The 24,347-nt window shown below is 40.3% G+C and overlaps 4 protein-coding genes across 19 annotated transcripts in view; 1 reads left to right on the top strand and 3 right to left on the bottom strand.

Annotated features, from left to right (window-relative positions):
* Positions 1-1,362, top strand: LOC108617439 (pseudouridylate synthase TRUB2, mitochondrial). Of its 3 annotated transcripts, none has more exons than XM_089470954.1 (4): positions 1-138; positions 231-365; positions 425-637; positions 695-1,362. In XM_089470954.1, the coding sequence occupies exons 2-4, from the start codon at positions 236-238 to the stop codon at positions 1,303-1,305; spliced, it is 954 nt and encodes a 317-aa protein (XP_089327080.1). In that variant the 5' UTR covers positions 1-138; positions 231-235; the 3' UTR covers positions 1,306-1,362. The 3 variants fall into 3 exon arrangements, with proteins under 3 accessions (XP_089327080.1, XP_089327079.1, XP_017868732.1); XM_089470953.1 differs by having other exon boundaries at positions 2-142; XM_018013243.2 differs by lacking the exon at positions 1-138 and having other exon boundaries at positions 149-365.
* SmydA-5 (SET and MYND domain containing, arthropod-specific, member 5) lies at positions 1,331-3,542 on the bottom strand. The gene is made up of 3 exons (XM_089470952.1): positions 3,497-3,542; positions 3,044-3,422; positions 1,331-2,671 (listed from the first exon to the last, which is right to left on the bottom strand). Exons 2-3 carry the CDS (start codon positions 3,379-3,381, stop codon positions 1,354-1,356), a joined length of 1,656 nt encoding a protein of 551 aa, XP_089327078.1. The 5' UTR covers positions 3,382-3,422; positions 3,497-3,542; the 3' UTR covers positions 1,331-1,353.
* Positions 3,543-4,415: 873 nt separating this feature from the next.
* Ars2 (arsenic resistance protein 2) lies at positions 4,416-10,145 on the bottom strand. Of its 2 annotated transcripts, none has more exons than XM_018012100.2 (8): positions 9,990-10,145; positions 9,444-9,593; positions 9,190-9,383; positions 8,830-9,121; positions 8,039-8,105; positions 5,927-7,977; positions 5,760-5,867; positions 4,416-4,723 (listed from the first exon to the last, which is right to left on the bottom strand). In XM_018012100.2, exons 2-8 carry the CDS (start codon positions 9,581-9,583, stop codon positions 4,654-4,656), a joined length of 2,922 nt encoding a protein of 973 aa, XP_017867589.1. In that variant the 5' UTR covers positions 9,584-9,593; positions 9,990-10,145; the 3' UTR covers positions 4,416-4,653. The 2 variants fall into 2 exon arrangements, with proteins under 2 accessions (XP_017867589.1, XP_017867587.1); XM_018012098.2 differs by lacking the exon at positions 4,416-4,723 and adding an exon at positions 4,797-5,189.
* Positions 10,146-12,748: 2,603 nt separating this feature from the next.
* The window catches only part of EcR (Ecdysone receptor), a 116,834-nt gene continuing 105,235 nt past the window's right edge, over positions 12,749-24,347 (bottom strand). For all 13 annotated transcript variants that reach the window (XM_089470941.1, XM_089470943.1, XM_089470942.1 and 10 more), the window contains 4 exons: positions 18,022-18,539; positions 17,817-17,960; positions 17,536-17,688; positions 12,749-17,449 (listed from right to left, as the gene is read on the bottom strand). In XM_089470941.1, coding sequence (XP_089327067.1) covers positions 16,499-17,449; positions 17,536-17,688; positions 17,817-17,960; positions 18,022-18,539 — 1,766 coding nt within the window. In that variant the 3' untranslated portion in view covers positions 12,749-16,498. The remainder of the gene's footprint in view (positions 17,450-17,535; positions 17,689-17,816; positions 17,961-18,021; positions 18,540-24,347) is intronic.

Genomic DNA, 24,347 nt, shown 5'->3' with positions numbered 1-24,347 from the left:
CTGTCAGGCAAAACAAACGCAACACGTGCAGCGCCAAATGTGTATGAGCGAGACAGCTCTATCAGCTGCCTATCGACTAAAACGATTACCTGCAGTATTCACCAACACTGATTATTAATCGTATAGCACATATCAGCGGTGGGTAAGTTTATCGCCTTCGTACCTAGCGACTTTTTATTTAAAACAAAAACAAAAACACGCTCATGTCCTCATTTTTACATAATTTATAGAAGTTATGGCGCTAACAAAAGTGTACGATGCGGCCACGGTGTTTAGGAACCTCAATGGCATTATCAATGTCTACAAGCCGGCTGGCATGAAAGTTAAGCATGTGCGCAATGCCATACTAAGCAACATATGCAAAGGTACGTTAAAAGCAGAATTGATAACTGAGGTAAATGAAGTAATGCTATTTATGTGGTAGGACTCAATGATCTGGAACAACGTAAGCCACGTAAACTGCCAAATGACATGCGACTTCTGGGCACTGGCGCTGCCACAGACACTGTACTGCATAAGATAGCCGCCAATACAGATCTTTCGGACCACATATTGGCCAGTGGGCCCCGCTACTTGCCGGGCGATATTCGCTGCGCAGCTGTCAGTACACTAGGATATCACACAAGCGGCGTACTACGTAAGTAATGTATATTACTATATTCCACAGCAGTCATTCGCATATCGTTGTGTTTAGTGTTTGGGCTGAACAAGGGGCTGCAACAGTCCAGCCTCATACAGCGGAATCGTCCAGTGCGGGTCTACCATGTAACCGCTCGAATGGGCACAGCCACAGAGAATCACCTGCCAGACTCACGCGTAACAGTGCGCGCTAATCACCGGCACTTGACACCGGAACGCATTAGCGGATTGGCCGCCTCGATGCAGGCTTCACATCAGCGGAAAATGTTCGAGCTCTGCGGCGTGGACTTACAGACGCAGGCTGCCTACGAGCTGGCCTGCAAGGGACTGCTGCGACCCGCCGACAATAGCCAGCCCGTCGTCTATGGCATCAAGCTCATACACTTTGAACGACCTCATTTCACTCTCGAGCTGCACACGATCAACGAGAGCGAACAGTACATGGCAGCCCTTATCCACGACATGGCTATTGAACTACGCACTGTGGCGCACTGCTCACAGATTCGTTGCATACGCCACGCCCACTTTGATGTGTCGGAGAGTCTGCTGCGCCATGGGTGGCACCTGCCTGGCATCATGAAGAATCTGCGACTGCAGCAAAGTGTACTCGAAGCGCATCCGCAGCTGCTAGACCAGCAGCGCGTGGATCTACATGCTGCTCAATAGCTATTTATAAATAATTCAAATGTAATTATAGTAGTTGTATATAAATGTTTAATTTAATGTGTTGAGTTTCAGTCTGGCTGTCAATTTGTAGTGCTCCGCAAAGTGCTTCTGTAGTTTGTCGTTCAGCTTCTTCCCGGCCACAGAGTCCAGCACCTTCTCCACCACATCCTGTGCCTCCTTCAGACGCAGTTCTGCTTGCTCCAGCAGAGCTGCTGCTTCAGCTTGCTCTCTGCGTGCTCGCTCCTCCAGCGTGTGAGTCATCTCGATGAGAATGATGCTGACGTAGATGGCTAGCTTGATGCTGTGAGGATCGAGCAAGCGGCACACGTTGTATAACTCATCGCAAAGGCGTTGTTTTCGGCCCAACTGCAGATCGCTCAGTGTGCCCAGCTCCAGCCCTGGCTCATGGCCGTACAACTGGACGAGCGTGTGCTTCAGATTAAACATGTGAAAGTGATTGGTGTGCAGCAGCTGGGATAGTCGAGCCAACAGCAGCTCCACCTGGCTGGCTGTGGGTCGTCCAGCCAACAGGGACTCCACTTGCTCAGTCATGTGTGTCTGCACTTCAGTCACGTAGGCGGCATCCACAACCATGGGACAAGTGTCGCACTTCCACTGGGTCTTCTCATCAAGTGGGTCGACCGGCAGCTGGACGCCTACGCACGTCTTGGACACATCGCCCAGGCAACGCAAGGCACTCACGTAACTACCGTACTCGGTCGGATCCTCACAGCGTGCACAGCGGCAGCTAAAGTGCTTGGTCATGAGTAGATGATGGTGTCGCATTTGCGTACCCCACAATATGTTGGTGTATGTGATCCTCAAATGGTCTCCCTTCTTCAGGTCGCAGCCCGCTCGCACCGCAATGCGTTGTGTGGCTGCATCGAACTGGAAGTAGCAATTCGGCTGGCAGGCGTGCTCCATCATACAGGCTTGCCGGAAGAGACCGCTCAGCTCTATGCCCGTGGCCAGCTCGATGACCATATAGTTGGTCTCAATGATGCCACACAGGCGATGCAGCAGCTGCGGCTCATAGTCGCTAGGCATGCTGTCTCGTTGCTTGCTCTGCTTGATGCGCTGCAGGAAACGCTGCCGTAGATAGCCGACAACTCGCTGCTCTGCTTCCTGGTGCAGCTCTGTGCCCAGACGCTCCTCTTCATGCGACTGCATTTCCAACAGCGCCCGCCAGCGATCTGGATGTTGCTGCTGCAACAGCAGGCACTTGAGCACCAGCAACGCATCGTGTCGGTAGTAGTCAACGAGAGCACGTACGTCCGTCTTGGATTTGGGTGCGTTTCCCAAACTGAGGACACTGCACTCCAGTTTCTCGTGCTCGCATCCGACGCTGCATACGGGCCACCGACAACTGTTGGATATCGAAGATTAGTACACTGTACTTCAAAATATATGCGCGCACAGTAATTCAGCATCCGAAGAAGTACACTATACTACAAAGACTAAGGAGTACTACTAATAACGCATTAAGCTGTTGGTTATGGTTGGCTCATGGCGCATCGAATTCTGAACTACACGATAAGAGATTGATGATTGTGCTAAAGGATGTCTGAATTTTGTAGGACTGAGCCTTTATTAAAACCATTTGTCGACAGAATGAACTACTAGTCAGAGTTCCTTTCGAAAGTCGTAGTAATACCATCAACCAATGCTTTCATTTGACCTAAGTATTTGCGGATTGCCTGCAACTCTGGAATTTCGTTGCACAGTATTTGGCACTCACTTGCGACAATGATGTTTGTCCACGCGGCAGGGCGTGTAGCAGCCTACGCAGGGGACGATGCTGGCTGATTTCTCTTCGTCGGTGAGAAACCACTTAGGACCCACGACAAGGGGATCCTCCACAAATATGATCTGCTTGGCCTTAACGTCGTGGGTGGCCACCAAGTAGCGGCCCAGTTGGGCATCCTGCTGTTCCCGGAATGGCCGACAGCAGCTCTTGTGCTGGGGCCAATCCTGCCTCTGGTGCTCCCCATTGCAATAGCGTACGACCTTGCAGCGGGTGCAGGTGAGCCGGGCGGCCACATGACAAACGGCACAGTTAGCACTCGGGAGCGTCATTCCAATTGTCACTCTACGACTCTCGAAAACGCAATGATCTTCTGTGAGCGGACAATATTAGATTCGATTTCGGGCTTCCACTGTTTATATTTAGCACTTTTCTCCAAACATTTACCTCAGCTCGCTCAAAATGTATTCAACGTGCTCTTCGACTCGTTCAGAAATGCTATAAAAATCTCTTCAAAGTGAGTCTACATATGTATATGTGTAGTACTATTATGTACACAGCAGTATACACACTATATATATATATATATATATATATATATATATATATATATATATATATATATATATATATATATATATATATATATATATATGTATATCTATATTTACACATACAGCGAAATACACTGAAGAATCATTTCATTCATTAGCACTAAAAGCCGTATTCGAACTCGAATTGCAATATAACTTCAGATATACCAATTTTGATGATTACATAATTCTAATAGATAATCATTTGTTAAAATTAATTTGTAGTATTTTCATTCATTAATCGAAACCCATACAATTGCAGCGTGAGCGAGAAATTCTGATTTAGGTCAATATAAATGATCTACACTAATGAACCGACTCGATTTTTAAAAAATCGAATACCCGAGAAACTTCGTTATCTCCGGATGGTAGTCAAGATTACGTTTTATGCTGAGACTAAACGATCTGCAAAGTTTTATTGCAAATGATAAGATCCACTTTTAGGCATTGTCTTCATTTGTTGATAGTCAACTTGTGATACTCGCGGATCCATCTCGAATGCAACGATTCACCTCCAAATTGTTTCTTCCTTCAGTTCCATTTAAATTTCCTAAATTGGTAATGATTTATGTCTTAATAGGCTGTGTCCGACATGCAATTCCATGGTCCAACTCCATCAAGTTTGAAGTTCGTAAATTGTTCGCTCGTTAATATTGAGTATTGAAAAGTTGATCATCCATTAATAATAAATCAGGTTAACTGAATTTTGAGCGTTTCTATACCAAATGCGTTCTTGTTTCCAACATATCCATTATTAAATGAAATTCCACAAATCTGACAACCAACTTTTATTTAGTTTTAATTTTTCACAATCGAATACATTGGGTCTAAACCGTGTAAAACATTTATCATAAATAATCATTTTATTTAAGGATTTTTTATTAAATAATTTAATTTTTATTTTTTAGGTTAGCTTTGAGATGACTTTAGACTTCTCCGCTTGATTGGGTCTATGTGTGTATTATTATAAACTAATCTGGTTTATAGTCTACTTTGTGTGGGGGCGTTAGCTTAGTACGGCTCTTGGGGCGCGTCCAAGTCTCGGTAGTGAGATCTGGCGCGGTAATCGAAACCACCGGGCCTGCAAGCAACGAAAATGAATGTGGTTTAGATTTAGGCATTATATACACAAATCTTATATAATAAAACAAACATTTACTGCAGCATGTGATTGCATAATAGAAATCATCAGAAACTCTGTTTTTTATTTACTGAACAAATTATAATCCTTAATTAGATCCAAACCCCACAGGTTTTAAGTTTTATTTTTTAGTTTACTTTGTTTTTGCTTCTATTTTTTTCCTTAATACAATTGGAATATTGTACATAGATAAAAGTGAAAGTTTATATAGTTTTTCTTGTCCCCATTGGGCTTAAATTGTTTTATAGAACTGAGCTTGAAAATCGTATTACGCGTTAACTGTGTGCTGTTTCTGCGTTCTGTGCTAATCAATCAATAAATTAATTAGTCAAACATATCGGAATTAATGGGCGCATCCAAATCATGGTAACCGATAATCCGGCGTTGGTGTTCCAAGGGCATTTCTCTGCAAAAAATTTGCGACACAAGAAAGTTGTGACAAATTTCGTTTAAAGACCAACAACAAAACAAATGAAAGCAAGTTAATGAAGGCATATCGATATCGGGACTAATACACTAGGCTCCTTATACTTTATACTTTTACTTGGATGTAGAATATACTTAGAAAAACATGTCTTATTTCTGATTATTTAGTAGAGAGACAATTCTCTATGTATAGAGCAATTTTTAAAAAGGCTATTATGAAGGCTGAAAAGTACTGCAATATATTAATTATAATTAAGATTAAAAATGTAGTTTGAGAGTTAAAGAATATTGATGACTAAAATTCAAAATGTCATTTTCAATATACATTAGTTATTAACATACTCTGTTGGCTTTTCCGATAAAATATATTGAAACTAAAGTCTTGCTTAGGGATAGTGAAATTTAAATGAAGCTGTGACTTGATATATACATATACCGGCTAAACAGACGGACTAAATACATAGACATAGAATTTTATTCTATACTATACCCTGACGTACTTATGTACCATGTACTATGCATTCTAATGCAAGCAAAGTGATTTACTGACCTGCGTACTGGTGGAAAATTGCGTCCACCTCGTCCTCCACCGCCCATCATGGGCGGTGCGAACCCATAAGGCATGGCTGAGAATGGCGGATACATGGGTGGCCGATACCTGTAGAGGCAAAAAGTATTCATTATACATTGAGGTGTATCATGGATATGTATTCTTACCCTGATCCACGGCCTGATTCGGATTCGGTGCGTTTGGAACTACCTGGATGTTCCGGTAGCTGTGGCCGTTTGGGATCCCGCAAGTAATTGTTAAAATATTGCACCTCCTTGCGCACCTCTTCGACTTTCTCCTCGTGCTTGTTGAAGATGTGTTTGCGTATGAATTCTGGACCCTTGAACTTCTTGCCCGAAAGCGGACACAACCATTTGTCCTTAGCTAGTTCCTGTGTGTTGGCTTGCACGAATTTTTCCACTTCGGTTTCTGGATTTTTGGCACCCAGCTCTTTAATCTCTTCATCGCTCAGTTGCACAGTCTTAGTCAAGAACTGTTGCAGCTTGCCATCGTATGCTTTGATGTATTCCTGGACATCGTTGCTAGTGACTCGCATAGGGGCTGGTCCACGGGCATGTATAATGCCACAGCGGTTAGGCATTTCATCCTCGTATGGATACTCGCAGTGATTGTAGTAGTCTACCGAGTGCACTATTCGTAAGTAAAGCACCAAGCGATCGAGAACCGAGATTAGTGACTCGTCCCGCTCAATGGGCTCGCCGTCGCCGTCTTTATTATCGCCGGCCAGGCCAAGCAGCTCCTCCTCCTCGGCCGAGGCTTCTTCAATGAGGTAGTCGGTTATGTTCTGAAGCACCGGATTCTTGGAATTGAAGCCATACGATGGTGAGCTGCTGGCACCGCTGCCATTGGTTGCCTCCTGGCCAGCTTTCTTCTCCGCATCCTCAGCGTCTGAACGAGTCGAGTCGCACCACAGCTTAAATCTATCGTCCAGATTCATCGCAATCTTTGCGCACAGTTTAATATCTGCGCGCACAATCTGCTTATGCGCCGTGATACCATTGGCAGGACGAACTCGTCTGCTTAAATCCCGGTTGACTATGGCGCCCATTTCGCAGTCGCGCAGACGTTGATTGTTCAGGCTCCAGCATATCTCTTTGATGTTGACGTCGCGCGTAAACGTGATCCACCCGCGGCGATACCAGCGTCGCTCGACGAGGGGATCGGCAATGGCTACACGTAGATAGCCACTGAATCGTTTGCAAATAGCTTCGATCTCTGCCTTGGTAATTGACGGCGCCAAATTGCGCAGAAAAATAGACGAGGTGCGATGCAATGCTCGTGGATGTGGCCCATCCTTAACCTTGTCCAGATCGATTGTTTCGGTCACTTCATTCGCTGTTGATTCTTGAGTGTCCGCTTCGGCCTTGTCTTCTGCTTTCGCCTCCTCCTCTTCGACATTCTTTTCTGCTGGATTGTCTGTTGTTGGACGCTCCGTTTGTCCTACTAGTTGCTCAGTTTTGTCCTCCTTGGATTCTTCACTTTTGATTTCTACTGCCTCTTTAGGATCAACCACGTCTTCTGGCTGGGGACTCTCGGGTGGCAGTAACTTTTCCTTAGCTGCTGTGGCAGCCTCCTCCTTGTCTTTTAGTGCCTCCGCTTTCTGATCAGCACGCAACCCCTCCTCTACATCGTATTTAGCTTTGACCTTTTCATCGTCTGATTCCGTGTCTGAATCGGAACTAGAAGAAGATGAGCTGTCATCGTCGCTGCTGTTCCGTTTTCGTTTCTTAATTTTCTTTTTCTTTAGCTTTTTCTCATTGTCACTTTTAACCGATTCTTCATCCTCTGGCTCTTTACTTCGTCTATCAACCGACTTTTCGCCGTCTTTGCCTGTCTGAGGATGCACTTCCATCGGTTCATCTTCATCCCAGTTCTCCTCGTCAAGGTTAACGGGTCTTAAGCTTTTATGCTGTGGTGATGAAGCTTCCGGCAAGTCGTCATCTTTCTCCGTTTTTGGACTCTCAGGCTCCCGTTTTGCTACGACGGCAGATTCAGTTGTTTCTGATTTGCGCTCGTAAACGATCGGCGGATCTTTCGGTTTTTCGTCAAGTATCTTAAGATCTTCATCAGTGCCACCCTCTAGTTTGATCACACAAGTATCCAAAACTCGCACCAAAGCATCAGCCTGCGAAGAGTCGACTTTCACGCTGCCAATGGTGCCGTTCTCCAGTAGTTCCAGAAATACTTCTGTTCGTCTCTATGGATTTTAATATGCAGGTTTAGTAACTTAGTTATTGAACATATAATTTGTTGATTACCTTTAGAAATCCCCGTTGTTCTTCGCTCCGTCGCACGCTGTCTTCTGGATGGTATTTGTTTTTGAACCTGCGAAAGACAAAGCTCTGCTTAAAAACAGATTACGAACCAAGCCAAATATTAAAGGTAATTATGTTCAGAGATTTAAGTGGGCTATATGTATTCGATTTGGTATATTGCAGGTGGTTTCCGATTTCCTTGTATCCATAGGCTAAGACATCAAGTATTTATTTATTAGAATAGATTTATTGGACTTGAATTTAGATTTATCTTTTGCATATGTACAAAATTCCCAGGGTCTTACCTTTGCAAGCGCATTCATAATGTGTATATGTATATATTATATATTCGTTAGATATATATATATATAAATTTAGGCATTTGCTCGCAACGAATTTAAAAATATCGCGGTTTCAAAAATATAAACACAACCCACGGCATTGCTCGCCGGGTAAATTTAAATTTTAAGTTATTCTTTCAGTTTCTACTGAGACAGAGGCTGTATCAGTGTCTCGTCTCTGAGTCTCAGATCGCAAAACGCCATAAAACCCATAAATAGCTGCAGAGAAAAACTTAATAATAAGTATACAAGAGGGTTATGAATTTTATGAATGCAGTCGCACTGAGAGAAATAATTGCAATTAAATAAAGAATTAAATACAAAATGTTCACATAAATATAAATTGTTCGCAGTGAAAAGCAATGGTTGTCGAGAAGCCACTTCAAAGCGTGCGTCTGGACTTTGCTGTTGTCATTTTCAGTTTTTGTTTAGGGAAGACCCATTCTTACTCACCATTCCTCGTCCTTGTGCGCCACAAAGAACTCATTTAGCTGCTGTCTTTTGAAGTCTGTCTTGTATTCTGTGTATTTACGCATCACTTCTGAGTCGGATATATTCTCGTCCTGCGTGTCCAAAAATTGCTTCAGCGTTAGCATTGCCGGCTGCGTCTGTGTGTCCCCACTGACACCTCCTCCACCAGCAGGCCCTGTTTCCCGAACAGACGGGCCGTGGCCGGCATGGGAGTAGGCCGAGTGCAGTGACTGATAATGATCATTCCAGGCCTGTACCAGATACGGATCATAGCCTACAACATAAGCATATAATAATGAATGTGTTAATAATAATAAACTAATAATATTAAAAAGGCCATACCAAAACGCGGATTGGACCTCATCTCGCTGTCACCCCAGTCGGGTCGCATGCGCTTTGCTGGTGGCATCTCGCGCCCCGGTGAGCCGTAACGTGCACGCGGTCCGGAGCCTCGATAATCACTATAATCTGGACGATGACGTGCCCCTCCGCCGCCACCACCGCCACCTGCTGCCGAGCTGCCGCGAAACGGATTGCTGCGAGAGAAGCTGAAGAGTGTGAACGATTCCACTATTGCCAAAATTTACTTCACTTACCGCTCCGACCACTCGTCACGTGAGTTAGCAGCTCCGCCCATGGGTCTACGCTCGTCCCTGCGTTCGGGACGGTAGCTGTCGCGCTCACCGCGAAATTTATCTCGCCGCTTGCGATCGTATTCATCATCCGAATCAGCCATTGGTGGTTCCCTGTAACAAACGATGCAAAATAGCATTAGCAATCAAATAGCAGTCCACTAAAAGTTTGCACCTAAATGGAAATACTGGAGCTAGCAACAGAAACATAACCTCAAAGTCAATTTAGCAACATTTAGATGGCTGCATACATACATACATATATGCACATGCAATTTTATAATGCTCTTTATTCATGATATCGCCGTTTGCTTAGGTCTATCACAAAATTATATAAAATGCTTCATTTTTTCAGAGCACATCCGCCATCTTGCCGCCCTTGTATGAAAAAACGCTTACGTGTTGTTACAAAGAAAATATCAATAGAAAAACAATTGTGAGCCCATTTGAAAGCGATGCGAGTGCATTTTGTGAACTTTCTATTCTATAATTATATTTTTCCACATTTACCCTTTATTTCAAACTAATTTACTCCTTATAACACTTCTATTTGTTCCACAGCTTGTCGGCGTCCGAGTTAAGATGTAGATATGACAGTAAATGCTATCGATACCTCGATTCCGATACTCTGTCGAAAAGGAGCTGCCAGACTCTACAAAATGTTACTGCGTGAACAGGTAAATTGCGATAGTGGCAACTATTTCATTCAATTCGATTAATCGTCAAGCTCCGCAAAAATATATGATTAAGTAAAATTTGCCAATCGTTTGAACATATTTTAAATATATATATTTTTATTTTTGTTTTTACACGTTTCATATTTATCGTATATATAGACTTTTGTTGTTGTTATTAGTATAATAATACGTATATGTACAGCTTAGTTTTAAAACTATTTAAAGTGTGTTTTGCTCTGTGTAGCCTCTAACCCTATATAAATATTTTATGTTTCTCGTATGTAATGTAATTTTGTTCAAAAATGTATTTATATGCGCCCATAGATTCGCATATTAATCAGCTTTTAGTTAATGTGCTGTCACTCGATCGCCCAAAAAGTCACACATAAATGTAACAAATTACATCATTACAGATACTTACATACATACATATGAATGTATGTATGTATATGCATGTATAGAAACTTAAGTCAAGTTCTTCAAAAACTTAAGTCAAGTTCTAATCGTAGTTTTACGCGTTTGAAGTATAAAAGTTATAATTTATGTGGTTTTCGTTTTTAGCAATACATAATGAAAGTACCTCAAAACTAAATATAAGTTTACATAGTATATATTATGTGTATAAGTATATATAAATACATATATATAAACATATATATTTATATATACACAATTACATGCGTTTTCCCCTATATAGACAGATCAATGCACCTTAAGTTCTCAAAAGAAATGCAAGCTAATCTCGATAAAAACCGTATAACATAATAATTAAGAATGCATATATAATTGTTTATTCGGTTTAATGCTAACAATCTCTACTTCTCTCTCATTTGTAATAAACGTAATGAAGGAAAAGTTTTAATAGATTTGTAAAATAGTTGCCAAATGAAAAAAGACTGGCTGCCTTCAATCTAATCTATATATATAAATAAAATAAATAAAAGCTTTCTTTTTTTTTTTTTTTTTTTTTTTTTTTTTGTTTGGCAGTGTAGCGCTTAAAACTAAATAAAGCTAAATTATTATATATGGGAAACATAGATACTCTTTGGAATTCGTAAAAGTTAAAAATTTTTTTTACGTATTGTTTGTCTATTATTCATCTGCCTTTCATTTAAATTATGTGTATATCTGTGTTTTTTTTTTTTTAAATCTGTAATGATTCATTTTCTTTTTCTTTTGTATCTCTAAAATGCCACCAATTCAGTTTTCAGTTCCTTTTTTATCCGGTTTTTTCATCATTCAAAAAGTATATATTGTTTCTTCTTCTTTCAGCTAATGTGCGTTATTTTTAGCATAGATCGTAATTTCAGTGTAACTGTATTAAGTAATTTGTATTGTTATTCTATATATTGTAGATAATTGGGTAATAGTAGTATATTACTGATTGCTGCACATTGCAAATCGAATTTCAAATATTGACAGTTTTTCTATAAATGCCTGCTTCATTCATTAGCACAGGTCAGCAGGGATTTGATGTGCTGAATCTGAAACTGATATCAGAATAGTCTCCGCCAGTCTCAAGAGCTTGCCAATATCTCTTCTCTTCCCCATGAATGTTTCAAAATTTTCTTTATGGTGCCTCAATATGGACTATTCACTAGTATGGAAGGGGAGCAGAAGGGTCTAAGCTTTCCAAAGGTCAGGATTCAGCACTCAGTACTGGGGCTACTAACATTCATGGTAGTGTAATTTAATTAAATTTCACTTTACTTTTTATTTATTCCCTTTTCAATGTTGGCAGTGAAGAAACGAAACTAAAAAGTTTTAAATTTCTCTTTTTGTGATTGGGTTAAGCATTTAATACTTTACATATGTAAGTAATATATTTAAAATTAAGTAAATGGGGGTTGAGTGTTTAGTGTTTTTCATTTATGACAATTATGATCGAGTGCTGCAAAGAACAAACAAAAAAGAAACAGGTACCTATAAGAAGGCATTTCTTGTATCATATTTTTAAACAGAGAGCTTAGATTTCGTTTTATTCTTTTTTCATTGTTTTTTTTTTTTTAGAAATTCAGCGAAACACAAAGATCATATTATTTCTGTTTTGTATTTTGTAATGTATATTTGTGGTTAGCGCTGATGCTAAGGTCTCGCTTGTAGTTACGTTTATTATTAATGCTCGAAAAACCTTTTTATCGTGTTTGTCATTTGAATGTTTCGTTTGAGGTAGTTTTCAATTCAGGATCAATATCTACAAGTTGAACACAAAACTTTCATCTTTCAATTTTGCTTTTTCTTTCTCTTTTATCATATTTTGGTTTTTGTTTTATGTTTTTCTTAATATGGGATTCAATTTCTTCCTCTTTTTCACAGACTTTAAACTTTTACGGATCGTACACATATCTTCTAAGGATTAAGTACCATATTTAGTTACAGTTACAGGGCAAAACAAGTTACAGTTACACGTAACAGAAAACAGTGCATAAAAATTAAATAAAGTTTTTGTATTTGTCGCTTTTCTTGAATTCACAAAAATCTACATAACGATTTGTCCACGTACTCTTTGTTCTTTTATTTATTCTTCGTTTCTTTTTGTTTTTATTATTATATGAATGGATATCTCAACAAGTTATTTACTTTATATGCAGCTTTTGTTTTGTTTATCTTTATAATTTTGTCAGGTTGCTTTCTTTTGTATGTTTCGCATTTGTATTTGCTTGTCGTAATGTCTTCTTATTTTATATAGAGCAAGAGTTACGTACATACATATTTACAGTTTCTCTTAGGCTTAGGTAGTGATAGGGTAAATCTTTGTTATTTGCAGATATTATATATGGTATTATAAAAGTTGAAGGAAATGTTTTATAGCGAGGGCGCGAGGAGTTTATTATTATAATATTAAATTAAATATTACGATTAGGTTGGATTCCTTAACTTATACACTTGACATGACATCAGCCTGTTTATGTAATTTTTATTATAATTATTTTTCATTTAGAAATTAGAGTTGTTTTATTTAATTGAAAGAGTTTATAGCCATTTTTTTTATCGTCTAAAGCTATTTAATAGCGTGTCTTATTTTTCTTTTACATTAATTTTAGCTTTATTGGGCTTTACTCTTAAGTTTCACCCATTTTAAAATCATGTCTGTCTTCATTGTGTCAGTTTTCCAATTTGTGAAACTAAAACTTGGACTACAATTAAATATCAAACAAAATCAATTTTTATTTGTCAACCCAAGGTGTTTCGCAATACTCTTTGCTTTCTCCCTCTTTTACCTTCTCTCATTTCCCTTTCCTCTTTCGGTTCATTCTCTTTTATACTCCAAAAAAATTTGTTTCTTAGTTTGCTTTTCCAATTTCTGAATAGCCACACTCGGTAAAAGCTAACTTCACAGCCGTTTGCTTCGCATTTTAGCGAATTGCATTCAAATTCTGCACGTCATCTATCGATATCTAATTATCGAAACTTATCGCAAAGAGTCGTCGTGCCTTACCCTGCTCTTCGAGTCTAAGCGTTTGTCGAATATTTGTCAAACTCAAATGTAAGCTAAGAAAAACTGATCTTCTACATTTTTCATGTTTCATTCAATTGATCGATTTATCGAACTACCTTACGAGTACATACCTGTCTTCAAATATTAAAGTAACATAAAAGAACAAAATATAAAATGAAAACACATCGCATGATTAATACATTTCTTAACGTTCAGTAAATCGATAAAAGCAAATATTGAAAAAAAAATTAAATTAAATAAAAACACAATTTTGCTTATGCTTGATTTTTTTGTTCAACATATTTTCATATATATTGTGTGTATATTTTTGTTTTGTTGTTGTTGCATGTTCCATTTTTGTATTTACGTAAAATTGTAAAAATAATGATATATATATATTATTGTAGACTTTCTGTTGTTTTTTACATTAGAGTAAAACTACAAAACAAATTATGTGAATAAAAATTGAACGCGCGATAGGCAATCTATAAAAAACTTATGATTTAAATCAAATTTATATTATAATAATTATATAATAAAACTTAAGAATGAGTTATTTGTTTTGTTTTGTATTTTAATATTTCGGTTAATTCTTCCACTAATAGGTTGGTATTATTTATATTATTTAATTAAATTATTCACTGTTTTTGTTTTATTCTTCAAGTGCTGTTTACAAGTATTCAAATTGAATTGAATTATTTAAAGCATTCAATTTGGAATTATTTATAGTTTTTATTATTATACTTCCGATTTGCTACTTTCCAATATATTCAAAATGTGTGTGTGTGTGTGTGTGTATATGTGTGAAAACTATGTATATGTATATAATTATATAGTTAGAATAATGATAATAATAATAATAATAGTAAAAATTAAAAATTGCACATTTCAAACATTTCTCTGCCTTTTTCATACACAATAAAAAAAATGATTTTTTTTTTAGTTTTACATATTTTGTTTTTGTTTCTCGTATTTTACAAATGCTACTAAAATTATAATAAATTTGATTTAAGTTAAAATAAGGCCAACAATTCATTTTTCTTTTTCCCATTTTTCATTTTTTAAAAAGTAAAAGCAAAACAAAAAGAAAAAGGAAAGCATTCAAATATAAATTGCATAACAAAAATTTCAAATAAAAAAAATTGCCAAAAATATTCCTTGCACTTTTGTTGTTGTAGTTTTTTTTTTGTTTGTTTAAAAACAAATTTTGATTATGCCAAATGTTATTATTTAAAAATAAAATTGCTATATAATTTACAATTATTTATAAATTTTGAATTAAATGTTTAAGTTTTTAATTAATATTGAAGTCTTTTGGTGTTTGTGTGTGTGTGTGTGTGGTTGTATCTAACTTTGTGTGGTTGTGATTGAAACTTTTTTGCCAGCAAAAATGTGCATTGATTTTTAAATTTATTTTTTAGTTAGTTTTTAATTATTTAATACCGTTAATGCCTTTTAAATGTTGAGTAAAACTCCAATCACTTTTTTCTTGTTCACAAAATTGTTATAAATTTCGCCAATGTATATTTGTTTCTCTTTCTTTCCTTTTTTCAAAGAAAAAATAAAAAAATAAACTGCATGTAAAATGTAAATTCTCAATTTCACGTTAATTAAAAAAAATATAAGGAGGTCATAAGGAAAAATATATTTTTATGTATTTTTCTTTCATTTCAGTTTGTCAATAATTTTTCTTATTCCGTTTCTTTTACTCAGTTAATATGATTAATAAAATATTTATAAAATCAGTCCAAGTTTGCGTGTATTTTTTTTTTTTTTTTTTTTTTTTTTTGTTAGATTTAATTTTAGTTTTTTTTTTAAGTTTGGGTTTCTTGTATTGTGAATTATGTAACTTAAATTAGCTGTTAATTATTTAGCATTTTTTTATATATCAAGGTGTTTAAATCAAATTTACTCGCTGCTTTTGAATTACATGTACAGGATTTATATATATGTTTGTTTTTATTATACATTTGTTTTTATTGTAATCATATTATAAATTGTATGTATTTGTTTTTATATATTTTTAAAATATAAACAATCTTTATTCTCTTTTGTTTTAATTTTTATAATTTTTGCATGACAGTTTGACAGGCATTCAATTTTACAGGTCCTAACTCTTCTTGCAAATTAACAGTAGAAAATTCAATACAATATTTTATTTGTATATATAATCATATATACACATATATACATTTGTATGTATATGAACATGCATATATATAAATATATATATGTTAAGGTATTCTTTGCATGAATTCCATGCCCTTTGCTTGAGAGTTTTCCAATTCTGCATATACATACATATAAATATATATATATATGTTTAAGCATTCTCTGTTTTAGTTAAGAATTTGTTATAAAGAATTAGCTGTCTGTGTCTGTGTGTGTAGGGTGTGTCTGTGTGTCCAAGTATGCTATTTTTATTTGTTATATATTTATAATGCCTTAGATCTAATATTTGCAGACTTAACACTAAATAACTGCATTTTACGCATACTCAAAAATGTTTTTCTCCAGCTTTTATATATATAAATTTATATATATTTGTAGGTGTGTGTATATATGTTTATATACACATACATATATATTAGATCAAGCAAATGTGCCGTTACGCACTTATGTATTAAATCCACGCGCTCTGTTCAGCTCAGCTCAAAAAAACTATTTTGAATATGTAAAATTTGACAGTTTCTCCGGCTATATACAAATCGGGTGAATCTATTATCAAAGTGCCTAACAGTACAGCTCGGTCTATGTGGATGTGTGAGTGGGAGTGTGAGTGTGGGCGTAAAGGTGTATGCTCACAGCTGCCAAGCCCCAGCTCACTCAATAATGCTGCCCAACAGTAGACCACCCACCGGCACGCCCACGTCTGTGTCCATGCTTATGCCCTCAAGCAGGGGCTATGCAGTGGTTGTCGAGTGCTCCGATTTGAGGGGCACGCCCATCAGAGCCATCGCCGCCTGCGTATTGGCATACATGCTGACGTTCGCCCCTCCCCCGTTGGCCACCGGCGCAGTCGTTGAGCTCGCGGGCACAGCGGCTGTGATGCTGGTGCTGGAGCTAGCGGCCGCTGTGGTGGGTCCCATAGCACCGCCGCCACCTATATAGTCGCTGGTGGTGCTGACAGCCGAGACGGAGCCACCGGGCACGGGTAGCGGCAGCGTGTGCACGGGCAGCGTGTGGAGCTGCTGGTGCTGTTGCTGTTGATGCAGTGGCTGTTGTTGGGCGGCGGCAGCGAGCGCCGCCTGGGAGGATGTAGAGGCGGAGTCGGCGTCCAGACCGGCGGTTATGGCGCCGCCGACAGCGCCACGCATCCGCTCGGCGCGTCGCTCCTGCTCCTCCTGCTGGGCCTGGAGATGGGATTGAACTGAGGGCGGTATGGCGTGCACGTCCCAGATCTCCTCCAGGAACTTGGGCAGCTTGCGATTCTTGAGCTTGAGCGAGAAACACATCTCCGCGTTCTGGTTGCCCAGCGTGCGCAGCTCGGTGAGTATGGAGAGTAGTTTGGCGTAGAAGACGAGACTCCTGGAGTCGCCGCAGTGGCGATTGAGTATATAAATGCGTAGCGTGTCGATGTAGTAGCTCTGTATCGCTTCCACCAGCTGGGCCTTCTCCAGGCCCGGCCGGTCCGAGAAGATCACAATGGCAGTGAGTAGCGCGTACTCCACGTTGTCCACCTTCATCGAGAACATCTGCCTGCAGAAGTGCAGCAGATCCTCAATGTTGTCCGCCATTCCGGCCATCTTGTACGAGTCGCGCGTATACGATCGATTGTTCGCGAAGAATATCGAGTCCGAACTGTGATCATAGCGTCGAGCCATTCGCAGCATCATCACCTCAGACGAGCAGGCCTGCAAGCAATGTCAATAATTATCGATCTCGATCTCGACCTCAATTCTCGATTCTCGATTCTGGTTTGCTGATCGCCAATACTCACCTTGAGTAACGTGATCTGATCCTCTTGCGGTATCTTTGTAAACGCTGGTAATCCTTTCGCAAATTCCACGATCAACTGCACTGTGAGTATGGTTATCTCGGTGATGTGCCGAAAGCTGACATCCGTCTGACTCTCATTCTCATCGGGTTGACTCTGCATAGTGGGAAACGAGAGACAAGGGAGATGAGAGCAAGTTGTGGAAGAGTGTTTGGAATACAACTTATCAAGGCCACTAGGAATTCTTATGTTGAAGGAAGAGCCGCGATTCGTGGAAGACTTACCATAATACGCTTGAGATCCTCTTCGGATGGCTGCTCATAGCCATCCTGATACCAAATTAATTTATATATAACGGCCAATTGATTGAACGTTAATGGAGGTATATTGCGCGCTTGACACTCGGCCAAAATATCATCAGGTAGTAGCTGTAGAGAGAGTCATCGTTAAGTGGCGATAGTCGACACCTGGGGATGGGAGTGGACTTACCGGAATTGTGGCATGCTGGGGGGGCTCGCACGTCATGAGGTCGAGAATTTCCTTCTTGACATAGTCGTGGGTGCCGTGGAGAGCTCCAGCGGGGCCGCCGGCGCTGTGCTGTGAGCTGGGGGAGCTGGAGACCTTGTCCTTCTCCTTCTGGGCCTTCTTCTCGCGCCGCTTCATCGCGCACTGGTTCTCCGGCACCACGCACTCCGGTCGCATGCCCACGGCCAGGCACTTCTTCAGCCGGCACTCCTGGCACTTGCGCCGCATGTACATGTCCATCTCGCAGGCCCGTCCAAACTTGCAGCAGTAGTGCGCATTCTTCGTCACGCTGCGCCGGAAGAAGCCCTTGCAGCCCTCGCAGGTGAGCGCGTTGTAATGATAGCCGGACGCTCGATCGCCGCAGACCAGGCACAGCTCCTCCTGCAGCCGGGGCGCCGGGCCCTTCTTGCTCTTCTTCGCATCGCAGCTCTCGTTGGCCGAGTAGCCGTTGAGGCTGCTCGAGGGCGAGAGATCATCGCGACCTGCAAATGGATCCAAATTCCAGATTCGATTATTCTTTTGCTGGCCTTTTTTCACGATTTCCGTGAATTTGTTAAAATCGAAATCATTTGTTGTTGGCTTACATAAAACATTAGACCCAAATAAATAAATTTTGATTCGACAAATTTGCATGTGAAAAATTGAAAATCAAGAGAGAATAAATTCAAAAACGAATTCCCCAGCGAGCCGTCGAACAGCCACAAGTTCTTTCAAGTTCCAAGCGTCTAGCTGTATATCTACGTAAGAATATATAATTTCGAACTGGCTGTATCTGTGTCTGTCTTTCTAGATGTATCTGTGTCTGCAAACGGGGTCTCCAAGCAGAGCAGTGGACAAAGGCTCGATAAAATATTTAACATTCAATTACCATGCGCTCAAAAATCATAGCACGCGAAGAATTCGACGGCATAAGAACGAGATAAATCTAAACAAAATAGATGGCAATAAAATAACTCAGAAACATCCAATGGAAAGGGGAGAACTATGTACGGATCACGTCAATGTCGGCCGTAGTGCTCAATTCTGGAAGCTTTATTTGTTACAAACTTGTTTCAAGCTCAATAATTTTTGAATTCAGTCAGTTATTATAATTATCTGATATAGATAATGGAAGTTATAGCAATCATCAGAATTCAGAATGGGAGGTCAAAGGCCAGTACAGATGTTGCCATATTCTGAAGTGGAATTTGGTGTGGAATATAAAGTCAAAGTGGATGTCGTTGGAAATCTAAATGAATGCATGAAACGAGTCAAGTCGATGTGGAATGCATGTGGATCACGTTTATGACTTGGAATGTCAGAGTCTGAAAGAAATGCATATTTGACAGCATATGAAGATATGGAAATTAATCTATGTGTATCGTATGTGTATCCTGTGTGGGTGCTATGTTAACTCTGTCCACTGATTCATTATACATACCCATAATCTTAGACCTGATCTTCATTAGGCATAATCTATTCTTCTTTGATGTTAGTTGACCAAAGGGACTCGTGTCGATTTGAATATTGACTTTTAGCTCGGGCAGGAAACTGAGGGCTGTGGACTGTGTACTCTGAAGAGCCCTGGCTCAGCTGCACTCATACAAATAGTCACGTTCAGGGCGCCCATTAGAAGGCGGCGGAGAAGGAGCGGGCATATCAAGTGCAAGTAGTTGTGTGTGCAAAGACAGTAATAATCGGGCAGTCTGATGGATGGATGGATGGATGGATGGCTAGATGGGTAGATGGGCGGACAGGCGGATGGGGCGTGTCCTAAGTAGATAAAAAGCTACAACAAAGAGGCGTTGCGGCTGCGACTTCGGCATGCAGCTTAGAGACGCAAGACACTTGACTAAGAAGCCAAAGCACGAGCACTAAAAAACACTTGGACGACAAGTGCAAAAGCTGTGCCACGCCCACACCCACGCCCATCGCAGTCCGCTGTGAGGAGTGCAGCGCGGTGTGCTGTCGGCATAGCACAGTTTTTTTCTTCTCATTCTCGCCTCTTCCTTGGTTGGATGCATGCCACACGCTGCACCTGCTGCTGCCTCTGCAACTGCAACTGCTGCTGCTGCAATGAAATATTGCGCATACACCATGTACTCCCGCCTCGCCCACTTTCCCTATGCACACACAGTTGTTGCTGCCCCGTTTCAATTTCACTGCCACAGCAAAAGCAAAAACAAGAGAGAAACAAGTAAAAAGCTTCGCGCTAAATAATATGAAAAAAAAAACGCGGCGTCATGCGAACTTCGTCTGCTTCAGCAACGACAACGACGACGACGACGGCGACGCCAACTTGACTGCAAAAATTTTCACTACAGCGTGCAACTTGCAGTGTGTGGCATGTGGTATGTGTGTGTGCGTGTGTGTGGCATGTGTGTGTGTGTGTGCGCTTGGTAAATGAAAAATGCAGTAAATTGCTGTTGCGGCCAAAGAAAAAGTGTGTAGCAACAACAACAACAACAAGAACAACAATGGCAGCAGCAGCAGCAGCAGCAGCAAAGAAAACGACAGAAAAAAAAGTAAAAACCTGACCAACCACACAATCAACATACACACACACACACACACACACACACACACACACACAGAGCTGCGTGTGTGTGGCTCCCTAGGCGTTTTTTTTTTTTCTTTTTCTCTTTTATCGCTGACAGCGTCATGCAATGTTTGGCATTTTCATGGCTTGTTTGAGCTATGCAGCAACAACAACAACAACAACAGCTAAGCAACTTATTTTAATCACCATGTTTGAGCCACGACTAGCTAAGCTTCAACGCTGATAATACAGAAAACATTAATGGAATTTCTTTGGTTGCAAATTTAACACCACATTGATTCGAGCTTGCCAAACTGAAGAGATTAACTTGAGCTGAAATCCATTTAATTAGCTACTCAAACATTTGCCAACGCTATGGAATGCCTTAAGTGCACTTTGAAAGGATTAAGCCGAAAATATAAAATCAATATGTGGTTGAAAATGCTTAATTTAGAAATGAGCGAGGAAGGAATCTATGTGGATCGTATACTTGTGGAATCTAATGATATAGTTACAATGATGAATAGTCTAGATCTAATAGCGATACTTGGCGACTTATATAAAATGGATCGTGTGGATGCCATGGGGAATGTACCCATATTAAACTACAATCGAGTCTCTGACATTTCATTCATAAATTTCCCATTCATTAATAAGCTTTCCATGTATCGAATCTAATATTCAATGACCTTCCATAGTGTGGATGCCATTTGGATTACGTGTTGAAATTTATACAGTCCAATTACACGTTAAAATTGCAAATTACATTAATGGAGTAAGCATGTGGGTCATATGTTTACCAAAATATGAGAGCATTGTGTGGATTGTATGTGGAACATATGCATGTGTTTGCAGATATCTTTTATGAAAATATGGATGTAATGTGCAGATCAAACTCTGTAAGACTCAGAAGCCAATGCTTTCTACTTTCCACAATTCTAATGGAAAAACTGTATGTTTGCGTATAATCTGATGGTCTTGAATAAAACTGAAGTTGGCGCCAGGTGGCGCTAGAGCAGATGAGAGCTGTGTGTGAGGTAAGCTGCGTCAGCAGTGATTGGCCGCCATTTTGAGTTCGAAATTACCTCAGGTTGGAGGCGGTGCGGTCTGGTGTAACGCGTAAGGCATCAGCCAAATGAATTATTATATTCCATATACAAAATATAATAATAAATAAAAGCTACAACAACTACAACCAGTGCAACAAGAAACACAATCAAAGCGCCACATTTCATTTTGCACTATGAAAAGACTTTTTCTGCACTCGCACAGCACCAAAGAACGCCATGAAGTAACCAAACAAAGGCGGGCAATGGGAAAAAATGAGAGGAGCAGAAGAGAAAGAAGAGAAAAAAATAAACGGAAATATAGACGCCAAGCAAAGCACAAAAACAAAACACAAAAGGCAGCCAGCGACGATGGCGACCTCCATGCCTCATGCCTCATGCCTCATGCCTCATAGCTCCCTCTCACTCCCTCTCCCATTCACTCCACACACCATTCAAAAGCCGAGCCCGGCCTCTGCCCACATTTGGAGTTCATTGTGTTATTGTGCTTGGTCGTCTCTCGGTCTCGGTCTCGGCGCAACGCTGAGCCGCACTACATACCCACATAATCCATGTAAACGTCCAAAAGCTACGCGGTAACTGAGATGGAGACGAAGGCGGCGACGACGGCAGCGGCGGCGACGGAGGAACGGGCAGCGACAGCAAGAGCAACAGAAGCCATAGCTATGGCCACGAGAGCACAACACAAACTGGGAAACTGCAGTCGACGTCGCCGCCGTCAGCCGTCAGCAGCCAGCCGCCAAACAACAAGCACAGCAGCTAGCCGCGGCGCTGGCGCTCAAGCACCAATACACAAGCAAACAACAACCGCAACAGCTCGCATATGTAGCGGCCGCTCTCTCAGTCTTTACTGCACTCTCACGATTTACAGAGCGCGCTCTCTCACTCTCTCGCTCAATGTCTCCCTCTCTCTCGCTCTCTCTCTCTCTCTCTCTCTCATTCTCGCGCTGGGAGCTGTTGCAAAAGCAGAAAAATGTTGATGTAGGCCTCGAATATGCAGTTTGCCTTTGGCATTGCCACTGTCACTGCAAGCAGCGCTGCCAGCGTAGGTCCCCCTCTTGGGCTATGCAGCCCTGTTTGTTCCTCTGCTCTGAGAGTATATATATATATATATATGTGTGTGTGTGTGTGAATTGCATGTCGCACACAATTTGAGCGTGGTATAGGTAAGTTCTCCCTTCTTTTTTCTGTTTTCTGCTTGTCCGTTTTGCGTGCATTTTTGTTCTATGCCAAGAATTGAAACTTTTTATCTGCTTTTCCTTTTTTTCTGTTTTTTTTTTTTTATATATCATTATTTGTGCTCTACTCTAGTCGTCGTTTTCCATGGCAAAATGTTTTGTTGTGCTTGCTTCAATGCATATTTTTAAGCGGCTTTTTCTATGTGTGCGAGTGAGTGAGTGTGTGCGTATTTGTGGAGGAAGTGAGCTGAGAGGCGGGGGAAGTGCTTTGCAAATAGCGCCTTTGGCTGCAGCCTAGCAAAATAGATATGTGAATATGGCAGTGGCCAGGCAGTCTTCGTAGATCCCATCTTCTGCTGTTGCTCCAACCCTCCTCAGGCGCATTGTCGCTACAGCTCTGCCGTGGCTCTGCTGCGGTATTAGCAAGTTGAAATCTAGTCGACTGAAAGTCATGAAAAAGTCAGACGGCAAAATCAACAACAACAACAGCAACAACGGCTTGTTTGCTTGTACGATTTGCAGTTGAGCTGTAGCTACAATATAAACACAAATACACACACACACATACACATACATATATATATACATATGTATGCATACACAGAGCATCTATATCATCTCACATCATATATGCATATGAAAAATAAAAAAAAGCGTCACGCCATACGTATGTATATATGCATACGTAGATCTGACGATATATTTTTTGCAATTACAGAAGCTATTCGAAATTTCATACGAATTACTTTAATGTGTATATGTATATATAAGTTTGTGTGTGGTTTGTATTTGGCAGTGGAATGCATTGTAATTTCACTGTGAATGTCATGAATCAGATACACATCAAGTAGTATGAATATCTATGTGTATTAAGATATTAGATGAAACATCAATGGAAATCAGTTAAGCTATCAAGCTGGAATTGATTTTACTTTGATAGAAGCCTCAAGTGGAAGTTATAAGTTCGTATATGTATGTGCAAAATAAAGAGGAACCCAAGTGAATTGTATAAGTTAGCCTTAGTGCTTGGTAAACTGATATGAAGTGGACTCTATATGTCTGAGAAATATTCAATTCGAGTGGAACACAAGTGGATCATATGTAAGGGTGGCTATGCAGCAGTGAAACTGCCTTCTAATTGCTTGTGGATTGTATTTGGCATTAATTGTGAATTTGCCTACCTGCTGCGAATTATTACTTGTTGCCCCTGGTGTTGGTCAAAGGTAAATCAAAAATCATTCCATTGACACATTTATCCAAATCGCTTGTTGACCAAAAGCCCTACACACGGGGGCTACAGACGATTACATAAATAGGGCTGACGACCCTAACTCAAAACGTGCTGGGGCCAAAACATTGCGAGGCTAACCATAGCAACCCCAACGTTGCCGAGTCAATCGCCCTCTCTCTCTCTACCTTGGCTTTGGCTTTGGCTTTGACTTTAAGTCCAACGCCAACATGAGGCTTCAATTCTAAATGGGTTGGTTAGAAAGGGGTTTCGTATCTTATACTACATTGGCGCTGTGC

This window comes from Drosophila arizonae, chromosome 5, assembly GCF_054131065.1.
Source record: "Drosophila arizonae isolate 15081-1271.41 chromosome 5, UAZ_ARI_1.0, whole genome shotgun sequence".
Taxonomy (NCBI): domain Eukaryota; kingdom Metazoa; phylum Arthropoda; class Insecta; order Diptera; family Drosophilidae; genus Drosophila; species Drosophila arizonae.
This window is presented reverse-complemented; position numbering and strand designations above follow the sequence as displayed.

Excerpts from the sequence above, each read along its gene's own strand:
- LOC108617439 (XM_089470954.1), top strand. The coding sequence starts at position 236 with ATGGCGCTAACAAAAGTGTACGATGCGGCCACGGTGTTTAGGAACCTC. Across the intron at positions 366-424 it reads ACTAAGCAACATATGCAAAG|GACTCAATGATCTGGAACAA; the intron begins GTACGTTAAAAG and ends TTTATGTGGTAG. Across the intron at positions 638-694 it reads TCACACAAGCGGCGTACTAC|TGTTTGGGCTGAACAAGGGG; the intron begins GTAAGTAATGTA and ends CGTTGTGTTTAG.
- SmydA-5 (XM_089470952.1), bottom strand. The coding sequence starts at position 3,381 with ATGACGCTCCCGAGTGCTAACTGTGCCGTTTGTCATGTGGCCGCCCGG. Across the intron at positions 2,672-3,043 it reads GACAAACATCATTGTCGCAA|TTGTCGGTGGCCCGTATGCA; the intron begins GTGAGTGCCAAA and ends GATATCCAACAG.
- Ars2 (XM_018012098.2), bottom strand. The coding sequence starts at position 9,583 with ATGGCTGATTCGGATGATGAATACGATCGCAAGCGGCGAGATAAATTT. Across the intron at positions 7,978-8,038 it reads AACAACGGGGATTTCTAAAG|AGACGAACAGAAGTATTTCT; the intron begins GTAATCAACAAA and ends TAAAATCCATAG. Across the intron at positions 5,868-5,926 it reads GAATCAGGCCGTGGATCAGG|GTATCGGCCACCCATGTATC; the intron begins GTAAGAATACAT and ends TTGCCTCTACAG.